At 31.9% G+C, this 26661-nt stretch overlaps 2 protein-coding genes across 2 annotated transcripts in view; both read right to left on the bottom strand.

Annotated features, from left to right (window-relative positions):
• LOC129799524 (NADP-dependent malic enzyme) overlaps window positions 1-26661 on the bottom strand; it is a 150910-nt gene that overhangs the window by 51419 nt on the left and 72830 nt on the right. The gene's annotated exons all lie outside the window — the stretch shown is intronic.
• LOC129799531 (retinol dehydrogenase 13) lies at window positions 19131-26081 on the bottom strand. Its single transcript, XM_055843494.1, has 5 exons — window positions 25834-26081; window positions 25478-25746; window positions 23134-23533; window positions 19551-19697; window positions 19131-19447 (listed from the first exon to the last, which is right to left on the bottom strand). Exons 1-5 carry the CDS (start codon window positions 25929-25931, stop codon window positions 19339-19341), a joined length of 1023 nt encoding a protein of 340 aa, XP_055699469.1. The 5' UTR covers window positions 25932-26081; the 3' UTR covers window positions 19131-19338.

The raw sequence follows: 26661 nt of genomic DNA, 5'->3' as shown, positions 1-26661 counted from the left end.
GTGTTTGAAAATGTGGCTCATATTAATGATTGAGAAGTTCATACAGCTACTTGTAATAGCCATTCGAAACTCACTGGTCTTTAATGTTATCCTGATTCCAAATTTAACCACGAAAATGTATCACATGACATTGCCATTTTTTTAACAGAATTCCCCTACTGGTCAACTAACGACTGGGTTATCAATTGTCAAATCGTTTCCATAAGAAAGTCACGGTTTCTCGAAATGCGTAGTAATTTTTACCAAAATACTTAAAAATGAATATGTTAACTCACTGGTTCTTTTCAACTAAAAGTTGAATTTAAAAAAAAGATTTATTGTTTAAAATTCCTATTGCATTTTACAGTTTAGGAAAAGGCGTTGCAAACATTAAACATTTACATGCCCTGTCGTACCTTTAGAATAATTTGCTATAGTCGAACGACGCTTACATTACAGTAGCCTTTCAAGAATTTTAACCTACGTAAAAATTCTTACATTTTTCTCTCATTTGAGACACTTAGAGCTCGTATGCACTTTGCGCATTTCTTTTATTAATATAGACCACTCTGACTCTGAGGATCACACTTACTTAGTGTTGATGTGGGAAATTTAAATTAAAATAGTTGAATAAAATCTAATAGAAAAAAATATTCACTTTAATTAAAAGTTCCAATTTTTATTTTTTTGCTATTATTGCTAAATTTTAAAATTATTGATAGAATTACTCAATTTTTAACACCTACCGACCGTTTTTGGTAGTTTTTCTGTCAAATGACAAGCTGCGGTAGGGTAGGATCCTCTACAAATTTGTCTTGAACAAGAGCAAAAAATTAATATTTAAATATTCAAAAATATATTACATGCATGCATATTTTAAGAAATTCATAAAGTTTAATAGTGACATTGTATCGTTTAAATATGTGTTAATTTGAAACCGGTCAGTTTGACCGGGTTTTGGTAGGTTTAGTATTAAATATCAAATGGGACCCCTTACCCTCTGTACCATTTCTACTTTTGTGCCATTACTGTTTCAATTATAGAGACCAAAAGATTTAAGATAGATTCGAGACACCCTCAAAAACGATTTTATTTAAAATGGTGACACAGTTTCACACAGATCAACATTTTTTTTACAGCTAACCGATTCTGACTCTTCTGCTAACAAAAAATGTTTTTTTTTTAAAGTTATTCGGAAATCATTAAGTCGCAAAGGCTTAATTTTTAAAAATAACCTGGGGTGGAATAATAAGTTTTCGATAATATGAAATCGATCGTATCGATAAATCTATATTTCTTAAATTAAGTTAATGACGAATATTTACGCATTGTAAGGCCATTTTTATTATTACATTCTCAAGAGAATGTGTTTGTTGATAAATATCGATTTTAGCTACAAAAAGTTATAGCTATCGTTTAATTTTTTTCGCAATCTACAGTCAGTAGGAGAGACTGGGGCAAAAAGTCACAAATTGAAAATTTGAAAATTCAATATCTTCCAAGATAAAAGAGATAGCGGCTTAATTTTTTTTCATAGATGACATCCATAGACCTTCTTCAAAGTCGTAAGTTTCTTAGAATTCGAACAAGGAATTCAGAAAATAAAAAATATTGAAATTTTTAGCCCTATTTTTGAAATGTTTTCCTTACAGCAGATATCAATTTTGACCTACTTATTTTCCAAAATTGATGCACTGGTAAATATTTCCTAAATGATTTGGATTCTTTGAATACGAAACCACTATCTATTTTAGAATTTTTCAAAGATTCTTTTCTCCAGAAATCCTTTTATTAAAAATGACCACTTGGGGCAAAAAGTAACAAAGACCGAAGCAATTTCTGTTGTGTCACGGCGAGAACAAAACGTCATTTCCGCATCTCACCGGTTTTTGTTTGCACTGGTCAAACGATTAGCAGCCTCTTGTGTGTTTTGTTCTAAAATAGCTTGAAAAACGCTTTTCTCGTTCAGATAGAGATAACTGTGTTTTAAAAAGGTTTAGAGGAATAAATTTTCTATGAAAATATGTCACCTAGGTATTTTTTAAAATTTACGAAAGCCCGTAATAAAGCAAATCAAAATGTGATAATATCCCATACCTGGTACTATTTGCCCCGGCATTTTTGAGAATTGTCACAAATTTACCTTTTAAAAAACAGCCCGATAAATGTATTTCCTTACAAAACAGGGGAAAATTACTTTCACAAAGTTGTAGAGCAGTAAATTTCCTATAAAACTGTTCTAATTAGAAATTTATTAGAATTAGAAAGGCGCTAGGGTAGTTTGTAAAAAAATAAAATATCCGTTTTGTTACTTTTTGCCCCAGTCTCTCCTACTATCGAAAAGAAGTTGTCATGTCACCCCTGTTTTTCAGTCTCCGTGACCTATGTAACCCCTTAATCACAAATTTAATACTTTTATGTCTCATTAATTTTGTATTCAATATTCTTTGTTAAGTATTTATTCCGAGAGCTTTTTGATATTGGCAGACTTCATTCTCAATATTTAACATTGAAATTTTTTGTGAAAGCACAAAATAAGCCTTTTATATTGGAATATTAATTTACATTTTCCTATTGTTTCAACATCTACCAAAGTACATTTCCTCTTTGTGAATTATTGAACAACAAAACAGTCACAAACTGCAATTTATGCAGGACTTCCAAAATGTTTTGTTATATTGAGAGTTTCACTAGAACATTAATAGCATCGTACATTTATGTGCAATTGAGAATCACTTATGGTTTTCCAAATAACACCAAAATTGCTCAAAGGGCCATGGGAGAATTTCGATAAAAATATCAAATCATTGGAAAAGGTGTCTATTTTCTAAGAAAGTCGACAGTTTGTTCGGTCCATTAGGAAAATTGCATTCTTGGCGTGTCATAAAATGTCACTAGTTATTTCCCCCCTATGTTAGCACAAGTAAACACAACCAAACCGCAGACATGAATTTTTCTCTGAGGTGAAATATAAACATTTTTGAAAAGTACAGGTGAGTGAAAAAAAACTGAGGTAGAATTTGTGAAGAAAACAACCCTAAAAAAATGGGGTCAGTCACAAAACACGGAAGGATAAGAGTATAATCCTTTAAAAGCATTTTATACTTTTTGTCATATCGTCCGTACACAAAACTTAGAAATTTTCAGAGTAACATTTAGAAAATTTAATAAAAATCCCCTTTCTCAAAAGTCATCAAGTTTCTGGTGGAGAATTTTCAGAAGAATGCATTTTATGGGTCAGAAGTATGGTAACTTCAACCAGAGATCATTAGATTCACTTTTAGGATTAAGTAAAATCCCTGCAGAGAGACAAGGAGATTGCAATTAACCTTATTTTACGATCACATACCACTCTTAAACTTTCTTTATTTCTCATGGGAGATTAGTAAGACTTCCCTTCTATATCTTCCAATGTCTCTTCTTATATAAAACGAAAATGTTTATATTTCACCCTCTTAGGATAACCACAGAATTTTCCCCTCTTTGTTCCTCAATAAGACATGAACATTAAGAGAAGTATCGCACGTTTACAATAGAAGTGCTAACCAATTCATAACATTGTTTAAAAAATATATTTTTCAATGTTTGTGTAATTAGTTGAAGAGGAAATTGGGGCACTACTTTACATGGGGTAGCACCAAACAGTCTATGATGCTCATTTCCGACTCACAGAAAAAAAATATTTTGTAAAAATGCTCGTAAATGTTTGTTAATTCCTATGGGGGAGTTACAAAATGCTCGTGAATCGTATAACCCACAAACAAGTTCGTAAAAGTTTGCACTTTATTCACAAACATTGCTCGTAACATGACCACTTGACGAGCATTTTTTATACTTTTACAAACATTTGTTCGTAAATGTTCGTAAACACACAAAAAATGTTCGTAAAATTTTGTCATTTTATTCGTAAATATTTGTTTTCCTGTCGAACATTTTACGAACATTTACGAACATTTTTACAAAATATTTTTTTCTAGTCGAACTATGATTAACAGTGAAGAAGCATCCCAATAATATCAATTAATTTACAGTACACTCTCGCTAATTCGGCTCTTTTAAGATCGGGCTACTTTTTAATTCAGGCAGCGGCTACATTTGATAAAAGTTTGTTGTCATTTTTCAAGTTTGATTATGATTATCAAATGATTCAAATATGCTCAAATTTGGCATAGTTTGTCTTAGTTTTGATGTGATTTTGCATTATTGAGGGATTTTCATGCAATTTACGTTACATATGAGTGTAAACTCAATATCTATATGCACATGAATAAAAAAATCGTTGCATTTCAAAAAGTTTGTCGCCGAATTTTTGTCTAATTCGGCTGACATTTCGGTCCCACATGCCCGAATTTGAGAAAGTCTACTGTATATAGGTCTCATACTCTGAAGTTTAATATCTAATTTAAAAAATCACAGTTTTCGGTGGTGCCCCAGTTTCCCCTACAACTAGTAAATCGTATCTTCTGCCACTTTGTCGGGGAGTTCAGTCGTGAAGCCGGCGGCAGACAAAAAATATTAAGAAAAACAAAATATAAAAAGTGCACAAAATACTGAGAATCCTTATTCTTTTGCCCACTTCTATTGCAAATGTACGTTATAATTTTTAATTAAGTAAAACAAAAATAGATCAAAAATATGGAATTTCTTGCGCTACTTCTAATTAAAATTTACCAAATTGTTATAAATCCTTGAAATTTTCAAAGGATCGAGGAGAAGTAAAAAAAAAACATAAGGTTCAGCGCTAAAAACGCTTTTTAGTCATGCAAAATGCAAATTATATAACTATTAAAAAAATATAACAATTTTTTATATTAAGTGCAAACAATTGTAGGTAGAATTTACTAGATTTTAATTAAGTTGTATTGTTAAATAGAGAAATTTTAAAAGGAATTATAACAAAATAAATACCTTTAAAAGCATTTAGAATAAAAATTGCGAGTATATAGAATTTTTTTTCATTTTGACAAAAGAAAATAATTATATAAAATGAAAAAATCTTTAAGAAAAAAAATTATAAATAAAAGAGAATAGCAAATAAAAAGCATATCGAGAAATTATCACAAAATCCTTCATTGATCATTTTTACAAAATATTAAGTTCATAAAACCGGAATCTGTATTGAGTGTGGAAAACAATTAAGACGTATTAATCAAAGAAGAATTCTAATGATTGAATCGCGTGTCGCCACTTAATCAAATTGAGTGTATATACTTTGATATACTGATGTTAGAAGAATGAAAGAGACGAAGAAGAAGGCGTGAAAATTCTATATATCCTCCAGAAATGAAAAATGAATTCCCTTCTCATTTTCCCCCCTTTCCCCTAAAGCGACACGAGAAAAATCACATTCTATATAAGAGAATAAATCGTTGTCAATGAGCAAAAAGTGAATAATATAGTAGAAGGAGTATGGGACCATTGGACAATGATTTTCCATGCACAGAGACTTTCATCGAAATGGCTCGAAGCTTTTTCCCATTTTTCGCCTTCTCTCGCACCAATTTTCTCTTGTGATTTTGCACGACAATCTACTTTATGTGACTATTTTGAAAAATATTTCTACCATGTCACACACTAAAATAACCTTTTGCACATAAAATAAATCTCTTTTCGATCAAATCCATAAATATTCTCAATTTTACTTTTTTTCCCAAAAATTTTCCTTAGCCGCTATTTTTTTTATTCATCCTCATACTTCTCCATATCTTATCTGTTTAGTCAATAAATTTGCACAAAAACTAATCGATTCTCCCCAACAAATCATTTTTCCTTGTTTTCCCACGCACAAAACAGACACACACGTCAGAGATGGGTAAATTGGATGGAGAAGACAAATCACGAAGAGCAATTTGGGCATTTCCAAACTCATATGAAAATCTCTTAAAGATCAAGTAACATATACAGTTCAATTACAGACACGCGCAGTAGATGACAAAGCTGCAGGTGCTTCAATGTCAAAAATATGATTTTTATTTTTAGAAAAAAAAAAGATATATATCAAGATATCAAATTTTTACTATAAGTTGTCTTAAGGTCAATTGGAAATCAATGTGAGAAATGCCATCGAGTTGTTTGTTTAATTTTAGATCTAACTTCATATCGCAGCTGTACAAGACTTATTACTTTCTATTCAATTAGATTGGTAATTTATAAGATCACTAAATCCTTATTATACTAATTCAATAAATTAACTAATTAAAGTTTATGAGAATTTGCAAACAATTTGATACACACAAATTCGAAATAACTTTAACAGACCTTTTAAAGACCTATAATAGCATAATAATCATAACTTTCCCCTGATATTAGGGTAAACAATTAAATTAACATAATTTATCGTGACCAGGAAGCGCTTTGAATTCATAATTCAGATTTAAAAACAAAAAGATATGTATTTATTTCCAAAATAGTATAACTCTTTTGGGAATGCAACATTTCCAGTAAGAAAATCGCGTTTTTTATCGAAAATATCTTACCACAGAAATTAATTCATATTTTGCTAGATTTGGACATCCTTACCGCGGTGTCACATATAAGATTAATATTAAAATTAAGAAAAGCCGGAGAGAGAGGTATATAGTATTCAAAATTCAAATGGAAAATCACGTGTGTTAGAAAGAGTACACTGTAGTGGAGTAATACGATGAGTAAGACATTACTGTTCGTATTAATTGCTTTCTGAATCGTATTACAGGCAACTCAAGCAATTTTCCATGCGTGCCAACTGTGATTCGGTCAGTTTTCGAGCGAAGCGCGAGAGAGATGCATGATAAAAACACTTGCTATCTTTTTTGGCATTCTCGCAGTTCAGAAAGTATTAATCTTAATATTAATCTTATATGTGACATGGTCATCAATCATCTACAATAACCGAATTTTAATCGATTCTGACCGTGGTGTCACATATAAGATTAATATTAATATTAAGAAAAGCCAGAAAGAGAGGTAAATAGTATGCAAAATTTCAAATAGAAAATCACGTGTGTAAGAAAGAGTACACTCTAGTGGAATAATACGATGAGTAAGATATTACTGTTCGTATTAATTGCTTTCTGAATCGTATTACAGGCAATTCGAGTAATTTTCCATGCGTGCCAACTGTGATTCGGTCAGTTTTCGAGCGAAGCGTGAGAGAGAGGCATGATAAAATACTTGCTATCTTTTTCGGCATTCTCGCAGTTCAGAAAGTATTAATCTTAATATTAATCTTATATGTGACATGGTCATGAGTAGTTAAAAAAATGCTTTTCCCATTGTAGGGGAAACCGGAGATGATTGGGAGAGGGGTAATGTGGAAAAATGCTATTTTTTGATATTATTATCAAAATAAATATGATTTTAAATCACTACACAATCGTTAGCGACATTACGATGTATCTTAGTTAGATGATTTTTTTTAATTGCTTAAATGAGTATGTTTTTGATGTCTCAGTTTTTTCTCTTTTGACAAATAAATTTTTCACAAAACTTGCAGATTATGCAACGGTTTTAAGCGATTTTGGCACCAAGACTACACACGGAGATATTTAGATTAATTGAGAACAGTGCGTTCTTACTGTGTTATCACACTTGCACATTAAAATTTTAATATGATTCACATTAATTGTCGCTGGTGAGAGTCCAAATGTGTAATTTGTGTGTTTGAATCATTTTATATTCAAAATTTGATCTATTTGTTGATAAAAAGGTAGACTTGGCCCTCAAAATTTGATATAAATTGATTTATAGCATTAATGCAAAAACTTAATGCGATTTTCTCTTTAATTTTTTAATGTGAAAGATATTTATGTTTTAGGTAAATTTAAACTTATTTTTGCAGGCCAAATCCACTTCTTTATCAATAAATAGAAAAACCCCAAATATTAAGTGACTCAAAGACACAAATAACATATTTGGACGTTCACAAGCGACAATTAATGTGAATCACATTAAAATTTTAATGTGCAAGTGTGATAACGCCGTTAATATTCTCAAGCAAAATTAATTATTTCAAGTGGTCTTCTGACACAAAAAACGAAAATTGTGGAAAAGGTGAGAAGAGAAAAATGTTTTATCAGAAATGGCTGTAAAACTAGCTTTAAAGGAAGTGGTATACAGATTGAAAAGCATCCGGAAGACAACAGTTATCTGAGATGGTAAATGGTTGTGGAAAAACGACTCTGGGAAGAAGGTTAAAGGAATTTAGGGAGTGAAAAAATATCGAATTATACCAGAAAAATACTTGTCCCAAACATCCCGTTTTTTGTCCCAGTCTACTCCAAATTGGAGTCGTTACGGACAAAACAACAGATTAAACTCTTTTCAGAGAAAGCTTATTTATTTTCTGAGCTCCATGTATAATCTTTTTGGAGTAATGCCTCTAAAATACACCACGTTAAAAATGTCCCATATAGCCTCGGTCTCCCCTATTGCTATTGCTAATTAACTAAGAGATTTTCGAAGAGTGAAAGATAGATACTGAATGCTATGAGATAGAATTACAAAACTGGAGCTATACTAAAACAGTCTAAAGCAAAAGATATTTCTTTTGCTTTTCGAATTTTCCGGTGCTCGTCAGAAACACAGGTTCTTTTTCATTATAAAGAAATCGAATTTTTCCAGAGCTTTTGACCTTTGGTATGGATGTTCATAGAAAAGTCAATAATTTAAACTCAATAATTATTTAAAAATCGTCTTTTATCTTTTAATAACTACATATCATCACTAGAACTTGAAAATTTACTTTGTTTCAATTTTTTTATTCTTTTGGTATGGGGAAGTGGGGCACCTTTGAAGGTGGGGTACCTTTGAAATTGGGATGTTTCACCTATATTTAAGTAAAATTGAGCCTAATCGTGATATAATTTAGCTGCAGAAACAGATTGAGAAGCTAAATTATATTATGATATAGCTCAGTTCCACTTAAGCATAGGAGAAAAATCCCAATTTCAAAGGTGCCCCACTTCCCTCTATTCTCTGTCGCTTTGTCTATATATAAAGATTAATTAAAATTAAACATCGGAAAATATTTGAATGCTTTTAATTGGAGAAAAAGAAGCTTCCTCTGACCGAACATTGGAAGATCTGAAAAGTAAATAAAATATGGCAGATTCTCAACCAGAAGGATGAAAGAACTCTTTATCCATTTCGAATAATTTCTCTCAAATTGAGTTAAAGAATTAAGAGGGAAAAAACATTTTCATTAAGAATTTCCTTCATTATCTCCACTTTCTCTACAGTCTTCACATTTTTTTTTGTCATTCTGTAAAATTTTGCGAAAATAATCTTATAAAAACTGTAATTTCTGCAAGTGAACTTTGTAATATCAAATAGATTTTAAAATATTCTATTCAGAAAGTAGTACGTAAATCTAAAATTGTGCATAAATTTGGGATAATTGTATTTGATATTACAAAATTCACTTTACAGAAGATCTTGTGTAGTAAAATTGGAGAAATGGTACTAGGGGGAAGAAGGTCATCTTGGAATTGAAGTATCTTTGAAATTGGACTTTTTCTCCCATTTTTAAAAAGGGTTGATGCTTATAGTTATGGAATTTAGCTTCATATTGGACATATGGATCAAAATAATATCACGGTACGGCCCAGTTCCATTTAAAAATAGGAGAAAATAAGCTGCCCCTTTCAAAAGTGCCCCACTTACCCCTAGTTATTAATAATCATTGAATTCTTCATTTTCCTATTCACAAACTTAATTTTTGTATTTTCTTCTAGTTTCCAATGGTGTTACTTGAGTAAGATTTGGTTTTTTCTGTCAAAAATCTAACGGGAGGCGTGGTCTATTCTTCCTTTAGTAAGGAGAACTAATTTGGGCACGCATACGATTAAAATAGTGAGCAGGAAATTGCTTTAGGGGTATTAAAATAATGTTGTTATTTGTTGTACATTAATCTATATTATTTCAGTTTACTACAACTTTTTAAGGGGGCGTGGCTTATTTTTTGGTAAAGCTTATGATGACACTTTCAACAACATTTTATTTTAAAAATGATAATATTCCTTAAGAAAGACCATAATAAATCCCTCAGATATTGTCTATAGAAAAAATAACATCGCTTTTTTAACAGAAAAATTTCTAGGTTTTGCTAAAAAATACAATTTCTCAGCACCAGAAATGAGTAAAAGTTTCGCAATCACCTATATTGCAATAGACTGTCATCCTAATTAGAATTGTGTTTGAGCAGTAACTCATGTGAATTCCATCGTTCAGGAGAACCAGGACTAAATCAAACAACGAAATGTTCTGGTTTGTGTCTAAAAAAGAATATTGAGTAAAGCCTTGTGTAATCAAGAAAGACACAGTCCCATATTCCACTGATACATCAAAGCTTTTTTTCAAAAATTGTACCAAAAGGAAAACGTTATTTGCTGGTTATTTCTGCCCTAGTTTCCTCTAGGGAAATAACATCATTTATCGTATGAGTCTGTCCTTTACTCTTTTTTCAAGCAATTTTTTTCAAAGTTTACTTCCATTTTACTCCTGGTTGATACAGAAAAAAACAATATAAAAGCAAATACTTTGAGAGTTTATTAAACTTCCCGGTATCTGATGCTCCCACTTAATTTCCACTCAATTTTTCCGAGCAAAACACATCTTTATACAAAATCTTACGGACCATTTTTTGTAATAGAAATTTATGAGATTTTCATGTGAATAAATGCTGCATGGAATATCTTGCCCAACTCCAACGTAAGACTCATCCTTGTGCCGAAGGGAAAAGTTTAAGGAACTCATTGTTAATTTTACCCTCCTTAAAGCCCTCTTGCTCATTTTTTTGCCCTCAAATTCATACACATTTCCTCGAGGGTGTAATAAAGTAAATTTATCCTCCAAATGACGCCAAAATATTGCTTATAAACTGCTAATTTTGTTTTTCTCTTCCACACATTTTTTTTATCCAGTAAGAAATTCTCACTCATAATTGACGAGAAGAACAATAAAAATACAATTATGATAATTTCACACTTGTCAGATGAATTGTGTTAAAACAACACCCAAGGAGGAAGATAAAAAAAAGTCTGGGACAGGGGAGAAAAATGAAAGTGAATTTCCTTTCCATTATCCTTCCCTCAAAACCGTATCAAAAACCACTGAAAAAAACCAAGAAAACTCTTATGGTGAGAGTTATGAACATGGGAAAAGTGATAAATTCAAATATTTCACCCCAAGAAAAAAAATCTAGAAGGGTGAAAGATGATGAGCATGGAGACATACTCCAATAAAGCATAAATCTGATCCTCCAGTCAGATGGTAAAGTAAGAAAAAAAACTGCTGAGGATTCTGTGGTGTGGAGAAAAGATTAAAATTTCAAATACGATAAGTCCCATGTTCTTCCACACCCATTTCATCCTCAACCCGATCCCATCGTTCACGTTCAACATATCAAATAAAAATCCTTGCTATAATATCATAAATATTTCCCACACCAACTTCTTTCGTCTCTTTCCCCCAAAAGAAAATGTGGCATCGAGGGAAATTCTCTTATGTTTCTTCCATTGTGCAACTTTGCTTTTCAATTAAAACCACACAAAGACCAACCTGCAGAATAAATTTGTGGAGAGACTTTAGAAGAAAAATGAATCGTAACAAAGTGGACAGAAAATGAAAAACCAATTACTGATTGTGATATTCCCATCCTTCTTCACATTTTCTCAGAGCACATTGAAAGAAAATATTTTAAAATTTAAACAAAAAACAGAGGTATAAAAAAAGAGAGAATAAAAAGTCCCGGAAGGACAATTGAACAGAAAAAAACAAAATTCAAAATCAGCAGAAAATGCCAAGGTGTTTTGAGCGTACACGTCTTGTTTTTTTTTTTAAACTTCAGAAGTAAGATTTTAAAGGACTTCAAGATTTCTAAAAGTGACGTAATAATTGCAATTAAATTTATTTAGCTTTTAAAAAACGTCTCCTGTGCACCAATAGTCCCCTTATAGTTCATTGTTTGGGATCTAAAGAGTGCTTAGTAATCACAAATCTGGCAATAAGTTCCTCCTGCCAGATACGAAATAAGCTATTCCTTTAAATATCTTTTGTAAAAACAAATTGATTAACCCTGAAAGGTTGTTTTAACGGTAAGACGGCGATGGACGCTAAGGAACAGGTTCAAAAAAGAACCTAAATTTGATACAGTAGATTAATTTTTAACTGCTCGACCTCCACGAGAGAACAGTTTCCACAATCTTTTTTTACAGAGAATATTTTGGTAAAGAATATTTCGGTATTTCGGAAAATTTCGGTAAATATTTCAAAGAGCTAGTTCGTCATTTCTTAGCCATAGATAATTATTAAGATAATTATTTAGATAGATAATTATTAAGCTCATGAGACGAGATGAGAAATGGTAAGTCAGCTCTTTGCAAACAAAGAGAAAATTCTCATCGTTTGAAGGTTCACTCTGTGCGAACCATGTCTACATTCTCCTAACAACAATTTAAAAAGAAAAACAAATCATAGATAGGGTATGGGCTCATAATTTTGGACAGTCTGCTTATAAGCATCGATGTTCCAAGTTTGAAGTGCGATATTTTCAATACTAATTGAGTCTTTTTGTTACTCTCTTTTCAGAAGGGTTGTTTAGAAACTTGGCAAGGGTTTATTGTCTTTGTTTTTACTAAAATTAGTCTTAATACTTTTAAAAATGAATTGACATATAGAGGTCAACTTGACTCGAATTTTGGACAACTTGGTTATTAATTTGGACAACTTGACTGTAAATTTGGACAGCTAATCCGCGTCAATAGGATGCCGATTGTTCTTCATGTCATGAACCAATCTTACCAAGTCGTCTTCCTGCTTATGTAAGGGAAACGTAGAATGTTCAAGAAGCCCGGAAACTTTCCATATCATTCATTAAAGTGAGTTGACTTCGGTACTCCAAGTACGTGCGGATTAGCGCATTCCTTGACCTTTGCATCGATTAAACGTGATCTTGAAGGCCCGTAATACTTCTGGAAACTGTCAAGATTAGTGTGAAATATCACTAAACCTTTTTAGTTAATTTGAAACCATTGAATCCATTCGAAAATTTGGTTATTCGGGATTTCGACACATACAAGATTTTGGCATTCCGGATTTCAGCTTTCGAGATTTTGACAGGGACCCAACACTACTTTACTTTTTAGAATCTTTTGTATTACAAAATATACTCTAACATCATTTCAAACTTTTGACGTAGACATTATAAACTTATACTCCTTTTCTACAAACTTTCTATTCTGAATACTACATAATGTAATGCCCTAGACACACATACGACTTAAGCCTAGGAAAGACTTAGTAGAAAATTACGGAAATGTAGTTTGATCCTTCAACGGCGAGATACTTTTTACGGACTGAAAATCAGCAATGAAAATTAATCTGGGACACATAATTAATGATAAGTCTTTCTCTTACATCTAAACTTGGAAAGTCCAACAAAGTATGATTCGGTGTATTTTGTGCTTCTATGAACGATTGGGACAAAAATAGCCCAAAAATTTAAGTAATTTTTGTGACAATACCAATAAATAATATTTTTCGCTTTAATGAAAAATATTACGTATGAGTATTGTAATTTTTATTGCCAAAAGGATTTGTGCTTAAAAAAATTGGAACTATAAAAAATAAATAAAATCAATTATGAATTTGAGAATTTAAACATTCGCCATTTTTGAGCTTAAATATTTACTACATAACAAATAGCTAGACACTTGCAAAAAATATTCTAGATTCCTTCAACCTTCTACTTTACAATTATGTACAGACATAAGAAAGAAATAAGTTTAGGTAGTCAGGAAAAATTATTTTCTTTATGGGACACAGGTGTTCCAATCGTCCTTAAAGGGTTAACCATTATTTCTAATATAATTATACGCTAAGCCGTCTCTCGGCTAATCCTCAAGTCTGTCAAGGCCCTAAGTCTTCTAACTTTGTAGTGAAAAAAAAAAGAAAAAAATGATCACAACTTAGTTTAGAACTTTAAAAGCAGGGGAACTTCTTGACAATTTCGGAACTCGTTTCTGAAAATATTCTGCTTCAAAAAAATAACAAGGATCGACAGGACTAAACTATATTTGTTTTTAGTGATTAAATTCAAAGGTTTAGTAACAAGTTTTCATTCTTGCCTATCTAAGAAATTTGGTCTTCTATTTATTTATCTTCAACTTTAACAATTTTGATAACAAATGCATCTAAAATTGAAATTTAAGGTTCAAGTCTTAATTTACTTTACACAGAACATCGTATCGATGGCTATCGCCATTTTAAATACTATCCTTTAAATACTTAATTAAAAAAAAAGAAAGTCTTTCCTATAAAATGTAAATATCAAAATGTGTATCCTCAAAACACCTTGAAAATAAACCACAATTCCAATTGTGAAAAAATCTACAATTTCGTTGTCATGACTTTTATAAATAAATGCTCTGTGAAAAGGCACCTCGTTTTTGCTTTTTCCTATGAAAATCGAATAATAGAGACCTTGAAAAAAAGCTTGGGGTGAATAATCTCTGATCAAAGAGTCTTTTGTATTTATCAACACAATTCACCAATTGCTTGACCTTAATTAAGGAAGAATTGGAAAATTTACATGTATAGCCTATTTTTTAGTTAAATATTCCATTTTGTTTAAGATTCATGACAAAAAAATGACCGAAAAGTTCAGATCATATGGGAATAATAAAAAGTGAATTTTCCCTACTTAAAACTTAGAAAATATTTCAATACAAAGAACAAGAAAAAATGACCGTCTGAAAATTGCAGTTTAGTAAATAGATTTTCAGGATGAATTTAGGAAATTTTCATTGACAAAAGTAGCTAGTTGCAAATTAAATAAACCAACAGACTTATTTCTACATCAAATAGAAACTTGGTAAATTTTGTGTAAAATTTCTATCATTTCTTCTTTATATTTGCACTAATTTTCTCATGCAAACTGCAAATTTTCCATGTTAACCCACAAAGTCAAATAAAATTTCTTTTAGTAGAAATTTAAATTAGAAATTTCATAAGTGAAGAAGTCTATATTGTTATGTAGAAATGAGAAATTATCATTGTAATTTAATATACACAAAAAAATCCCATTGCCTTGTTATATAAAAATGATAAAATTACCTAGATGAATGAAAAAAAAAATTAGAAAAATTGACCAAATAACATTTTTAGGAGAATAACAAAAAAAATATTCGCTTATTTTAATTGACAAATCAAGTAAAAGTGAAATCCGAGTAAAAAAAAAAACACGAAGCGAAGTAAATTTAATGTGATTACCACAAGACGCAATATTGTGAAAATGATGCGAGAAAATTGAAAAAAATATATATAAATATATAGAGGCTTTTCAATTTTATGTAAATTGGGAAATTGATTGTGAAAATCACTTTGAGAATTGAATGCCCAAACTGAAACTTCAGTCAGTATTGATATTTCATCAAAACTCTCCTTTTTTTCTGCTTTCATTTAACACGAACGTATTTGTAAAGGGAAAAAAAGCGCCAATTTGTGTGAAGAGTTTTTCTGAGTTTCATTTTTTTCGGACGAAAAGAACTTTCAAACTGAATATTTTATATAGATACACTGTGAATCTTGGCACAAGAAGGAATATATAGTCATATTACCCAAATGTAAAATTTTATTCTCAATCAGAGGAGGGTTTCTTTAATAAAATTGAAATTAGATAGTGTCGGCTTGAGGAGAACATTTAGAGAGAGTGGATCATAAATTTTGTGCCCTTCAACCCTTAAAACTTTCTGCCAACAAGTAAAAGAGGAAATCATAATATATTTAACATGGGATTAGAGTCAAAAGTTTAGTAATATTGTATTTCACCGAAACTTTGTACTGTTTATTGCTTTACATTTAAATTTATTCACCTAATAAACTAAACTTGAAAATACTTCATTTCACCTCGCTTCAAGTAATGTTGTATTATGAGTGCTAATTTTAACCAACATCTCCTAAAGAGCTAATTAGAAAAGCTATAAATGAGCACTGGATGTCCTTTATAAGTATTCTCTCAATTCTTCCAATGTTTATTTCTCCAAAACATGTACAACAATTAACAGTTAAACGATCTTGAATTTATTTAGTCACGCAAAAGGATCCAAACTACCACGAAAGAACCTAAAAAAAATCCCATAATGTTCAATAAAATCCTTATAGATCCTTCTCCCTAAACACTTGTATATCTCCAACAAATCATAACTTAGTGTTCTGTAATTAACTAATTGGTCTATATACTCACAACTAGGCACGAGGACAAAAGGGTTATCAAAATCAACACTATTCACATGGGATAATCAAACCTCAAAATAGTAATTGGTATTATTGCAAGAATTGCTCCCTTAATTTACTTCAACGCTCTATTACGTCAATTTGTTGGGAACAACCAATCCCTCCAAATATCACTAACTTCAAAGTTACAAGAGTAATTCCCAAAATAGATTACGAACCATCTCTTTCTCTCTCTCTCTACAATAATAAACCAATTTTCTCAACTAATAACCCAATCAGAGAAATTTATTAATATTCTTCAGGGAGAGAAATAGAACTTCACTTACATCATTAACTATCCCACAATTGCTATCGACAGAACAACAAATTCCCTTTGAGAACTAACAACAAATCAGGAATCAATACACCCCCCGCAAGCATTACACGACAAGATGAATGAAACCCAATTCTACGGTTTAGTACCACAAATAATATTCCTAATAAATTGCAAAATTGACAAAAATAAAATGTAATGGAAGTAATTTTTATAAAATACGTTTTCCTTACGTCAGGAAAAAGCATTTTTTTTTCACTTTTAAAAATAACTCCTGTAGGGGAATTCTGTAACGATATGACAATGTCATATGACAAATTTTCGTAGTAAATTCGGAAGCAGGACAACATTATAGTTCAATGAGCATCGAATGGTCATTGCAATGAGTCCAAAAAGCTGTCTGTTAGTGATTTGAATCAGATTTTTAATTAGTTCTTCCGACTTTACCATATAAAAAACTCTAAATTTGTCATATGACATTGTCATACTGCTATAGAATTTCCTTACTGGAGAGGTAATCTGGAAACCGTATTAACATGGCGACTAGATGCGTCTGCATCCGTCGACGACTTTTTAGCAAGTCATGGGGCCTTTCTCCGAAAATCCTCCGAAAAAAACAAAGCCATCGTTAGACCGGTAATATCTTATAGAGCTGTAATATAGTGGCCAAGACTCGAATTTAAAAATTCGGCGCGGACACTACAACGGCTCCAAAGAATGGCCTGTCTTGCGATAACAGGGGCCAGAAGAACAGCACTATCCCCCTTGCCCGAAGAGTTCATGTTAAGCTTACCGGTACTACCGCTTTTGATAAAGTCGAAAGCGAGCATAGCAGCTCTGAGGTTACGCTCAGGCAGAATTTGGGAAGTTGGTTGTCACCCAGCGAGCCACACGAGAATACTCGAAAAGTCTGTTGCCAGATATCCAGACCTTCTAATGAGAAATAAAGAATGACTTCCAAGGAAATGCTGACGATTTTCGGATTTAATGATCCTTAGGCACCGGGTACCATTACTCGGAGCTTAAAATTAACGGATCAGCGCTCCCCGGCCTGTCAACGACTGTGGTCCAGGCTGAGGTCGTCGCAATCCTGCTTGGTCCTAGTCTAGTAGAATTTGAGTGTAGGAAAGTTCAAATCTACTCTTAGTGGAAGGCAGTTGCTCGGGAACCCGGCAAATTGCTAACCTTCTAAACCGGTCACTGTCTAAACAAATATCTGAATAGGATGGGTGTCCTATGTAACATAATGTACAGAAGATGCAATTAAACTTACTGTCGACTGCCCCAGCTTAGATGGTTGCTGCTGGGTGAAACGGTGCTTTCTGATGAAGACTTTTCAAGATTAAAGCCACCTTGGTTAATGAAGTTTATCCGAAAAACGAAATGGCTTGCACCATCTTGCAACAGGGGTTAATTTAAGTAGGGATGCATAAATGAAAGAACAAAATGCATAAGAACATTCTTAACATTTAAAGGATTTAAAGTTTTAACAAACAATATTCAGACGAAGTTTAGTAATTGACGGACCAAGGTTTTTCTATTATTTCCGAAACTTTTCCAAAAGAATTAAAAAAAAAAAACATTATGGTATTTGTTAAAGCAACAGTTACGTCGTTGTTCCCTTATATTGCTACATGGGTATATTTCTATTCATCTGGAATACATAATGGCTAGTTCAGTACATTGAATTTTGTTTCCGATACAGGCCAGTGAAAAGGACTATGAGGGTAAAATGGAAGTTCTGTAGACCTAACGAACAAGAAAAGGAGTTTTTGGTACAAATTCGAGAGTCACGAAAAATCCCATATCTTTCATTTTACTTCGTGTCTCCCACTGATTCCAAACTCCGAAAAAAAGGAAGAAGGAAAAAGCGTAACAGAAGGAAACCAAAATGTAATTCTCTGATTTATGAGTATTGTGTGGTGTAGCTTACGGGGGTGAGATTCAGTATAAAGAAAAAGAAAAGCTCCCTTGACAATTGTAAAAAGAATTTTTTTTTTCGGAGAAAGAGAACCATGGAGAAACTTTCATATAAAATTCATCTTTTTTGTGTAAAAGATCATTTTGCTATTGAAAAATTTTATCAAATATAACACGGAAAAACAAGATGAAAGAGAGGAAACACTCTCTTCACATTCTTTTTTGCTCGATTCCTCCAAAAAAAAAAAGCGATTCGGGTGAGGAAAAAGTCTTCTGGGAGGCTTACTTTCCCCCATAATGCTTTGAATTGAATTTGCATTGCCAATAAACCTGCATGATTTTTCATTTTAATATTCAATAGCAGTGGCAAAAACGAAGATGAGCCTCGAAACACGAGAAATTTTCAAAAGAAGAAAGTGATACGCGTATTTTCTTGTTGTCTAAATTCTCAGTGATTGAATCTTTTCTCACAATCTCTCTCCCTTCACTGGCACGAATTGGAGCTTTTTCCTCATGATAAATTTATTAAACATGAAATATCAATTGACATGTACGAGAAAGGAAAGATAAACCAAGGGAATTTAATAAAAAAGAAGAAGAATGTAAAAACACTTAAAGGATCAATAGTAGATTCATTGATTCATCCAACACCGTGATTTCCTTCCCATAACACAATAAAAAAAATATGAACGAATAAATTTGTACATAAGAATTTTATGCACAATTCACCATATAGAATTTTCAAAAGAAATATGTAAAAATAACATTTCAGAGATTACGCAGAAAACAACTGATTGCTACGTAATGTAAACAATAAGACTATAAGAATTATAAAAGAAAAAAATTATAATAAAAAAGAAATCAGATAATCAATATATTTCATTTCGTTTAAATCCATTTCTCCTAATCCATTGCTACTGCTTCAATTTTTCAATTTTTACGGCTTTGAGACTCTCCTTCACAAGCTTCTCCGCCAATTTATCATCCCGACTCAATTCAGACGATTCCACAATTTCGCAATCGCTACAATGGAAAAGAAATGGAGTGAGCAGCAATTTCTTATCTTAAAAATCCATCCATATTGATATATGTGAAAATTATTCAAATAAAAAGAAAATATCGATACTTGAAAAACTTTCCAGTAACTTTCTTAAGTTTTGGCTCTGTTGCCAGATAAATGGTCGTCTGGGCGCCTTGGGAAGGTGTCTTCATGAAGAGCCACATCCAAGGATATGTGATGACTTTAGCACAAATTGCCCTCATGATTGGTGAGCTGAACACATTAGAAAATAATTATACCTCTTATAGAACACTATTTCAACTATTGCACATCCTTCTGGCTCCCTTATCCTTACTCTCTCTCTCTCTCTCTCTATAAATTTAATTTTAAATGAAGTTTTGGTTTTGGTGAGTTCTACAGAAATATTATTATCTGCACTAAGGCAATATTTTATAACCAAATGCTGACAAATGAGAAATTTTGCAGATATCATTGATGATTCTGCATTCAATCAATAGTTTAGTGGAAATGAATGCAGATACACTGAAATGTATGTTATCCAATTATAATGAAAAACGTCACATAGAAACCAAAGAAAAATTAATGGGAAAGAGTCCAAAAGCTATGCGAAATGCTCGAACAAAGTTATTCGCATTATTTGTCTATGACCGTTATATTGATCCTTAGACGGTTCAAACTTAATAAGATCTCTAAAGCCTTTCAAACGACCTAAAATACTTCTGAATTAATTGGAAAATACACTCTTTGACCTTGAAAACCCCTTATTACGACTGATCCAAGGTCATATTCGTATATGCATCCAAAATTTTCTTAGACGACTTAAAAACGGGTCCCGGTCAAAATCCAGAAAACCAAAATGCCGAATGCTAAAATTCCGAAAAGCCAAAATATCGAACGCCAAAATTCCAAAAGCCAAAACCCCAAATACTTAATTGTCATTGCTATTCCCACGATCCGAACGCCAAAATCCCGAATGGTTTAAAATTCCGAATAACCAAAATCCCGAATGGGTCAAATTCCGAACTCCAAATTCCTGAAATGCCAAAATATAGAATGCCAAAATCCTGAAGAGACAAAATCCTGAAAGACAAATTTCCAAATGGCTTAAAATCCCTGGAAGCTTCTGAATATTTACCATTCGAGATTTTGGATTTCTGGATTATGGCCCATTCGGAATAATAGCGTTCTGGAGTTTGACTTTCGGAATTTAAAAATGTGTTTTTCAGATAAATACCTGTACCAGTTCATATCGATTTGAACTAATTGATTCAATTTTTCCCAAAAAATCTCAAAAATAATACAATTTCAATTGATGCAAGGTTCATTATCCTCTCATAATCGGGTTATTACTAATCCATAACCGGTTGTAACTTATTGAGACTTGACAGGGACTCAAAGATTTTTCCAATAAATCTGTTCTTTCAACCTTCGAAAACTGTTTTAATGAATGTTGCAAGATGTTGTATATGATTTTGTATATGACGAAAAGGTGACTAAACATCCAAACATCCAAAAAAAACTGCAAAATCACAACACTCATTTTTTACTATATTAACCGATTCAAAACCGTTTCATAATTCACTCAAAAGACTGTCCGAAATAGTGTAGGAATAACACATTCTATTTTAAACAAAGGTTAATAATAGATAAACCATATTATTACCGGTTAATGAAATCAGTTAGAGCCGATTAACAGTTTTCAAGTCTTTCAAGGATTCAAAAACCTTTTCAATAGACCTAAATATGCCTCAAACAGTTGATAAATGCATTAGCTAATAGACTCTTTAACTTTTGACCATGAAAAATAGTTATGAAGACTAATTAAAGGCTGTTTTCGTACACAAGGAACGATGGACATTCTTCCGTGAAATTCGAGCAATAATTTTCAAATAATTATCAAACATAAAGAAAATTAAAAATTCCCAGAAATCCTAATCAAATATTAATTTCACTCACAGAGCAAATGTGCAATTAGTTATTAATAAATTTGGTGAGTTTTCTGTGACAAATTTTAATAAATGAAATACCACATTAGATAAAAACTGTGTGTTAATTAAAATATATACGTTGAGCTTATGTACAATTTAAATTATTTTTAAAGATTAACAAACTTTCACCGGAAGTTACCAAAAACTTAAATAAAGATAATTATAATATTATGATGATATATACGTTATTCGTTAAATGATACCATTTATATCAAATCTAGTTTTTGATGCATAAAAATTATACACATGGAGATGCAAAATAATTTATTTTTATAGTACCGCGCTTTGTAATTGGAGCATTATTTATATTGAAATGATAAAAATTTTGCGAATGCAAACAGGAAATTGAGAAATTTTCAATATCCGTCATAAACCGGTAAGTTTCATATGAAACATGATATTCATAGTATTTCAAAATTTTACAGATTGCTGACGGATCTCACAGTTTTGTTTTTTAGTATCATAAATTTGTAATCAGAGGTTTTTTGCAGTTTCACAACTGAAATTAGCCAATTAGAATTTATGACTAGACATTCTTTTTATTATACAATAAATTTGAATCCAGTAGGGTAAAGTGCTACAAGTTGGACAATAGTACTAGTTGGACAGGGTTTTTTTTCTTGATAAATTTAGTACTTCATTTTTATTTGTATTTTTTAATGCCCAACGCACAATAACTTTTGTTTGTAAACATATTTTCAAAATTTTCTATGAGAGAGAGCGAGATGACTAGATCTGAATTTCATTCACTCTTAGTGAAATGTCAAAAACATGTTTACAAAACAAAAGGTATTGTGCGCTGGGTATAATGCTTTAGTTTTATAATTCGTTTCCTTGTGCTTAAAAAAATAGTAATGTATTTATCAAGTAAAAAGCCATGGCCAACTTGTACCAGCGAATTGTCCAACTCGTAATACTATATCCAACTTGTATCACTTTATCCTAACCATTCATTTTTTTAAGCGATTTGTCCAGGTAATTCTGATTTTTATTGTTTAGAAAGGTTTTGGAATTTCCAAATCGAATGCATTGATCCCAATCGGTAATGAATCGATAAAGCACTCTTCTGATTTATCGTCAATATTTTTTTTATTTGTCCGGAAGTTTTTTTTTTTACCGAATCAGAGGTCAAACATCTTTTAATATCGACTTTTGGTTCTCGGATTCCTATCTTTTAAGTCGATTTCTTCTGTTCTTTTTTTACCTCTAAAACTATGATTTCTATTATTTTCGTAATACAGGTATTTTTTACCCCCGATCAAGTTTCAATCTCGTGGATATTGCTTATAAAATAAGATCCTGCCATTGCGTCATGTTTATTACTTTACTCAACAGCTGCTAATATTTTATAAGAAATAAGCAATTGTATTGTAGCACACAAATGATATTTGCAGAGAAAAGAATACCGGAAATCAAAGAATAGAATCACCACATTGATGAAGAATCTTTTGATGTTACAATGAAAGAACTTCAAAAACGAACGACTAAATTTCTCGATCCATGGGGAATATTTATCCATCCGAAAACTTCCTGTTTTCCTTCAACCGTGCTCAATAGGAGGCAATCAGTGAGTAGTTATCTCAGAAGTATTTCCCAAAATAGCAATGTGGTGAAATGTTTTAGCCGTGAGGGGCGGTTAGAGAAAGAGAGAGAGAAAGTCATGATAAGGACACGCAAATGGGGTGAAGTGTATAAATCACCTGTCGAGGTGTCCTGTTCCACGCACAAGGCCAGGTGTAAGAGAATTCACCGTGACATTCGTGTCGCAACAGACACGTGTAGCCAAGTAGCGCGTCATGAGAATATTTGCGAGTTTTGCATGTGCAAAGGCATCCCGAGGATGATACGCCATGGCCCATGGACCAACATTCAGTGGATCCTCGTAATCCATTTTCGCCGTCGTATGTGCATGAGCTGAAACATTAATTATTCGTCCCTGTCGTGACTTCTGCAACAGCGGCAATGTGAGTATGGTGAGAAGGAAGTGACCTAGATAATTGCACTGCAAATGCATCTCAAACCCATCCACTGTTAATTCATATGGATGGAACATTAGGCCAGCATTATTAATCAAAATATCAATATGATTGTATTTTGATTCTGCAAAAGAATTATGTTTGATGAGTAACATGATTAGCAAATATAATTAATCCTGAATGGATATCACACTTGTGACATTGTAGTGGCATATTTCGATAATTTTTCGGTGGTTTTTTTGCTTATGAAATTTATTAGTAAATTTTAAAACGTGAACTGAATGTATAAAAACCTAGATAGGAGGAAGATACGGTTTCGGGAATGCATGTGTGTCATCTAATCTGTTCCATTTAATTCCTTCTTCAATTAAACTTTCAAATTAAACAACACAGTAAAAAAAAATTAACACTATTATAGTGTGTAATCTTTCACACCACTATTTATAGTGTTAAATTTGGAAAAAGTGTTTTATTTAAAATTGTTTAATTTAAAGTTGTTGAATTTCAAGTTGTTGAATATGGAGTTGTTGAATTTAAAAATTGTACACACGAAAATTGTGAATTTTCGTGTGTAAACTCAAAAATTGTTGAATTTTCATTTCATTTTGTTTATTTTAGTTTTTTTGCCTTTTTAGACATTTGTAATGTTTTTTCCTGTACTCGGGATCCTCCCTAATGCGAGATAATTACATATGATGCTCGGATCTTCACAATATACTTATTATGCATATAAATATTTGATATTCTATATGACTTTAGCCCAATGAAAAGCATCTCAACTGAAGTATATGTCTTAAATGGAAATTCAACAATTTTTACAGTTTTTTTTTGTTTAAAAATTCAACAAATTTGGTTGAAATACACAAGGCTTCACACTATAATAGTGTGAAAAATTATGATAAAACTACAATAGTGTTAATTTTTGATCATGTGACAAAAAATATCATAAAGTTGTGTATTTTTTCACACTATAATAATATGAAAAACTATAATCATACTATAATAGTGGTAATTTTTAGAATTTTTCAACAGTTTTAAATTAAAAAACATTGTCAAAAAATTTTATGACTATAATAGTGAGAAATTTTACACATTTTCAAATTAAACAACATTGTTGAAAATTTTTCAACTATAATAGTGGTAATTTTCAATCACGTGACAATAAATTACCAAATTATTTTGCATTTTTTAAACATTTTTAAATTAAACAACTAAAATGGTCGATTTTGCACTATTATAGTAGTAAAATTTTACACATTTTTTTTACTGTGAATGATATAATATATCATAGTAAGGGGTCCCGGTCAAAATCCCGAGAGCTAAAATCACGAAGGCCAAAATCCTGAAAGCCAAAATACCGAATTCTTAAAAGTGTAATAGCTACTCCCATGATTGCACTCACGCTTGCTGGAGGCAAAGGGAAATTTTCTGAGTTTTGGGAAATTATTATGCACATTATTATTAATACAATTTCATCTCTTTCAGGATTTTGAACATTCGAGATTTTGACATTCGGGATTTTGGTTTTCGGGATGTTGGCGTTCGGGATTTTGGCCACATCCTCATAGTAAGATACTCCTGTTTAACGTAGAACTTTTTTTTTTAATTTTATACTACAAGAGGTACGTTTAGCTACCATTAAACAGCGACCGATCATATGGTCGTTGAAGAAAAACTATCATGTCTCCATGTAGAACACCTTGACATTAGTTTTTGAGTTGTCCGATTTTGGAAAACCGGTCTAAAAACGTTATTGTTAAATCTATTTGTCGTTTTAGGAATACAGATCAATTCTTGAATCTTTTTCTAGTTTATCGGTATCATTGTTTCTATACACTTGATGCACTTCTTCTTCTTCTTTTTTTATATTTTACGTAATTATAACTATTACAAGCACCTATAATCTTATCACTTGCTATTGATTAATCCAACAGCGAACACTCATTAAAAAGAAATAGAATCTGTACGATATGAATAAATACTATTCAAACTGGGATATGCCATTACATTATCACATGTGCGATACGTTTTCACCTCCAAGTAGCCCCACATTTAATCATCAACTCACCAATTGTCCTAACAAAACGACGGATACAGTCAAATGATTTGAGATCCATGTAAATTGCCTCAATTTTAGCATTTGGCTGCACCTTCTTCAGTGACAAAATCATCTTATCCGCCTTTTCCATGTTTCTGGTGGCCAATATAAGATGTCCTGATCTGGCACAGAGCTCCTTGCACACCTCCCATCCAATTCCACCCGTTCCACCCGTCATAACGACCACAAGACCATCAATTTTATTCTCAGACGGACACCTTTGTCCTCCCATAATGCCTCTAGAAGATACACACACATCCCACCAAGAAGTCATCACGATTTAATTAGAATCTAAACAAACACAATTTTGTTCTCAAAGAACTCACCTCACAGTCACAACAATTCCAACCACAAAGGCAAGAATATAGGGCCACCAGGTACTTAATGGATCAGCCTTAATCAACTCTTCCTTTATTTGATCCATCACTAAATTTTAATATAGCAAATTTTCTCTTTCACATTGACTTTCCAGAGTACCCAAGCACAAACTTTTAGAACACTTTCACAGTGCAGTGAGTCAAAAATTTGTTAAATAATCCCATGACATCTTTCACTCAACACCCTCACATTCACTGAATGTCCAGTAATAAACTATCTCTATGGCCACCACCAGTGGTTAATTTAATTCATAGCGATTTATTTGAGAGTTCAGCAAAGTTTTCAAAGTACCAACATCCAGAATCACATTCACTCCTACACACAGAGAACATACACTCACACCAAAACATCTAACATTATGTAAATTGTTTTCAGGGGTCCTCAATGTGAAATTTTCGATTGAGATAAATTTCAATTTCCGCTCTTTCACTTACACACAATGTTCTAAGTTTTCATACTAATCCCATTTATATCTCTACACTTAAAAGTTCTTCCCGAAAACAATTTTTAATACGAACTCATTCACCATTCTATATAACTACTTCAATTCGATTCACACGAGAAACTTGTACTTTTGATCAATTAATATCTTTCTTCTGACCATTGTGTTCTAGTTATCAATTATCAAGTATAGAACCATAAGTTTTCCTGCAAATCTCAATCTCCCACCAAATGGCTTTCACTTTATGTAGCTCCTTCCGTTAAATTTTCTACCCTCAGGCGATTTTCGCTCTATTGAAAGTATTGAAAAGCATATATGGAGAAATATTGATGAA

The sequence above is a fragment of the Phlebotomus papatasi genome, chromosome 1, assembly GCF_024763615.1.
Source record: "Phlebotomus papatasi isolate M1 chromosome 1, Ppap_2.1, whole genome shotgun sequence".
Taxonomy (NCBI): Eukaryota; Metazoa; Arthropoda; class Insecta; order Diptera; family Psychodidae; genus Phlebotomus; species Phlebotomus papatasi.
The sequence above is the reverse complement of the archived record's forward strand: the minus strand, read 5'-3'. Positions and strand labels throughout refer to the sequence as shown.

Coding starts and splice junctions, on each gene's coding strand:
- LOC129799531 (XM_055843494.1), bottom strand. CDS start 25,931: ATGGATCAAATAAAGGAAGAGTTGATTAAGGCTGATCCATTAAGTACC. Junction 19,698..23,133: donor GGAACAGGACACCTCGACAG/GTGATTTATACA, acceptor TAATGTGTTCAG/CTCACCAATCATGAGGGCAA. Junction 19,448..19,550: donor GTTACTGGAAAGTTTTTCAA/GTATCGATATTT, acceptor TTTCCATTGTAG/CGATTGCGAAATTGTGGAAT.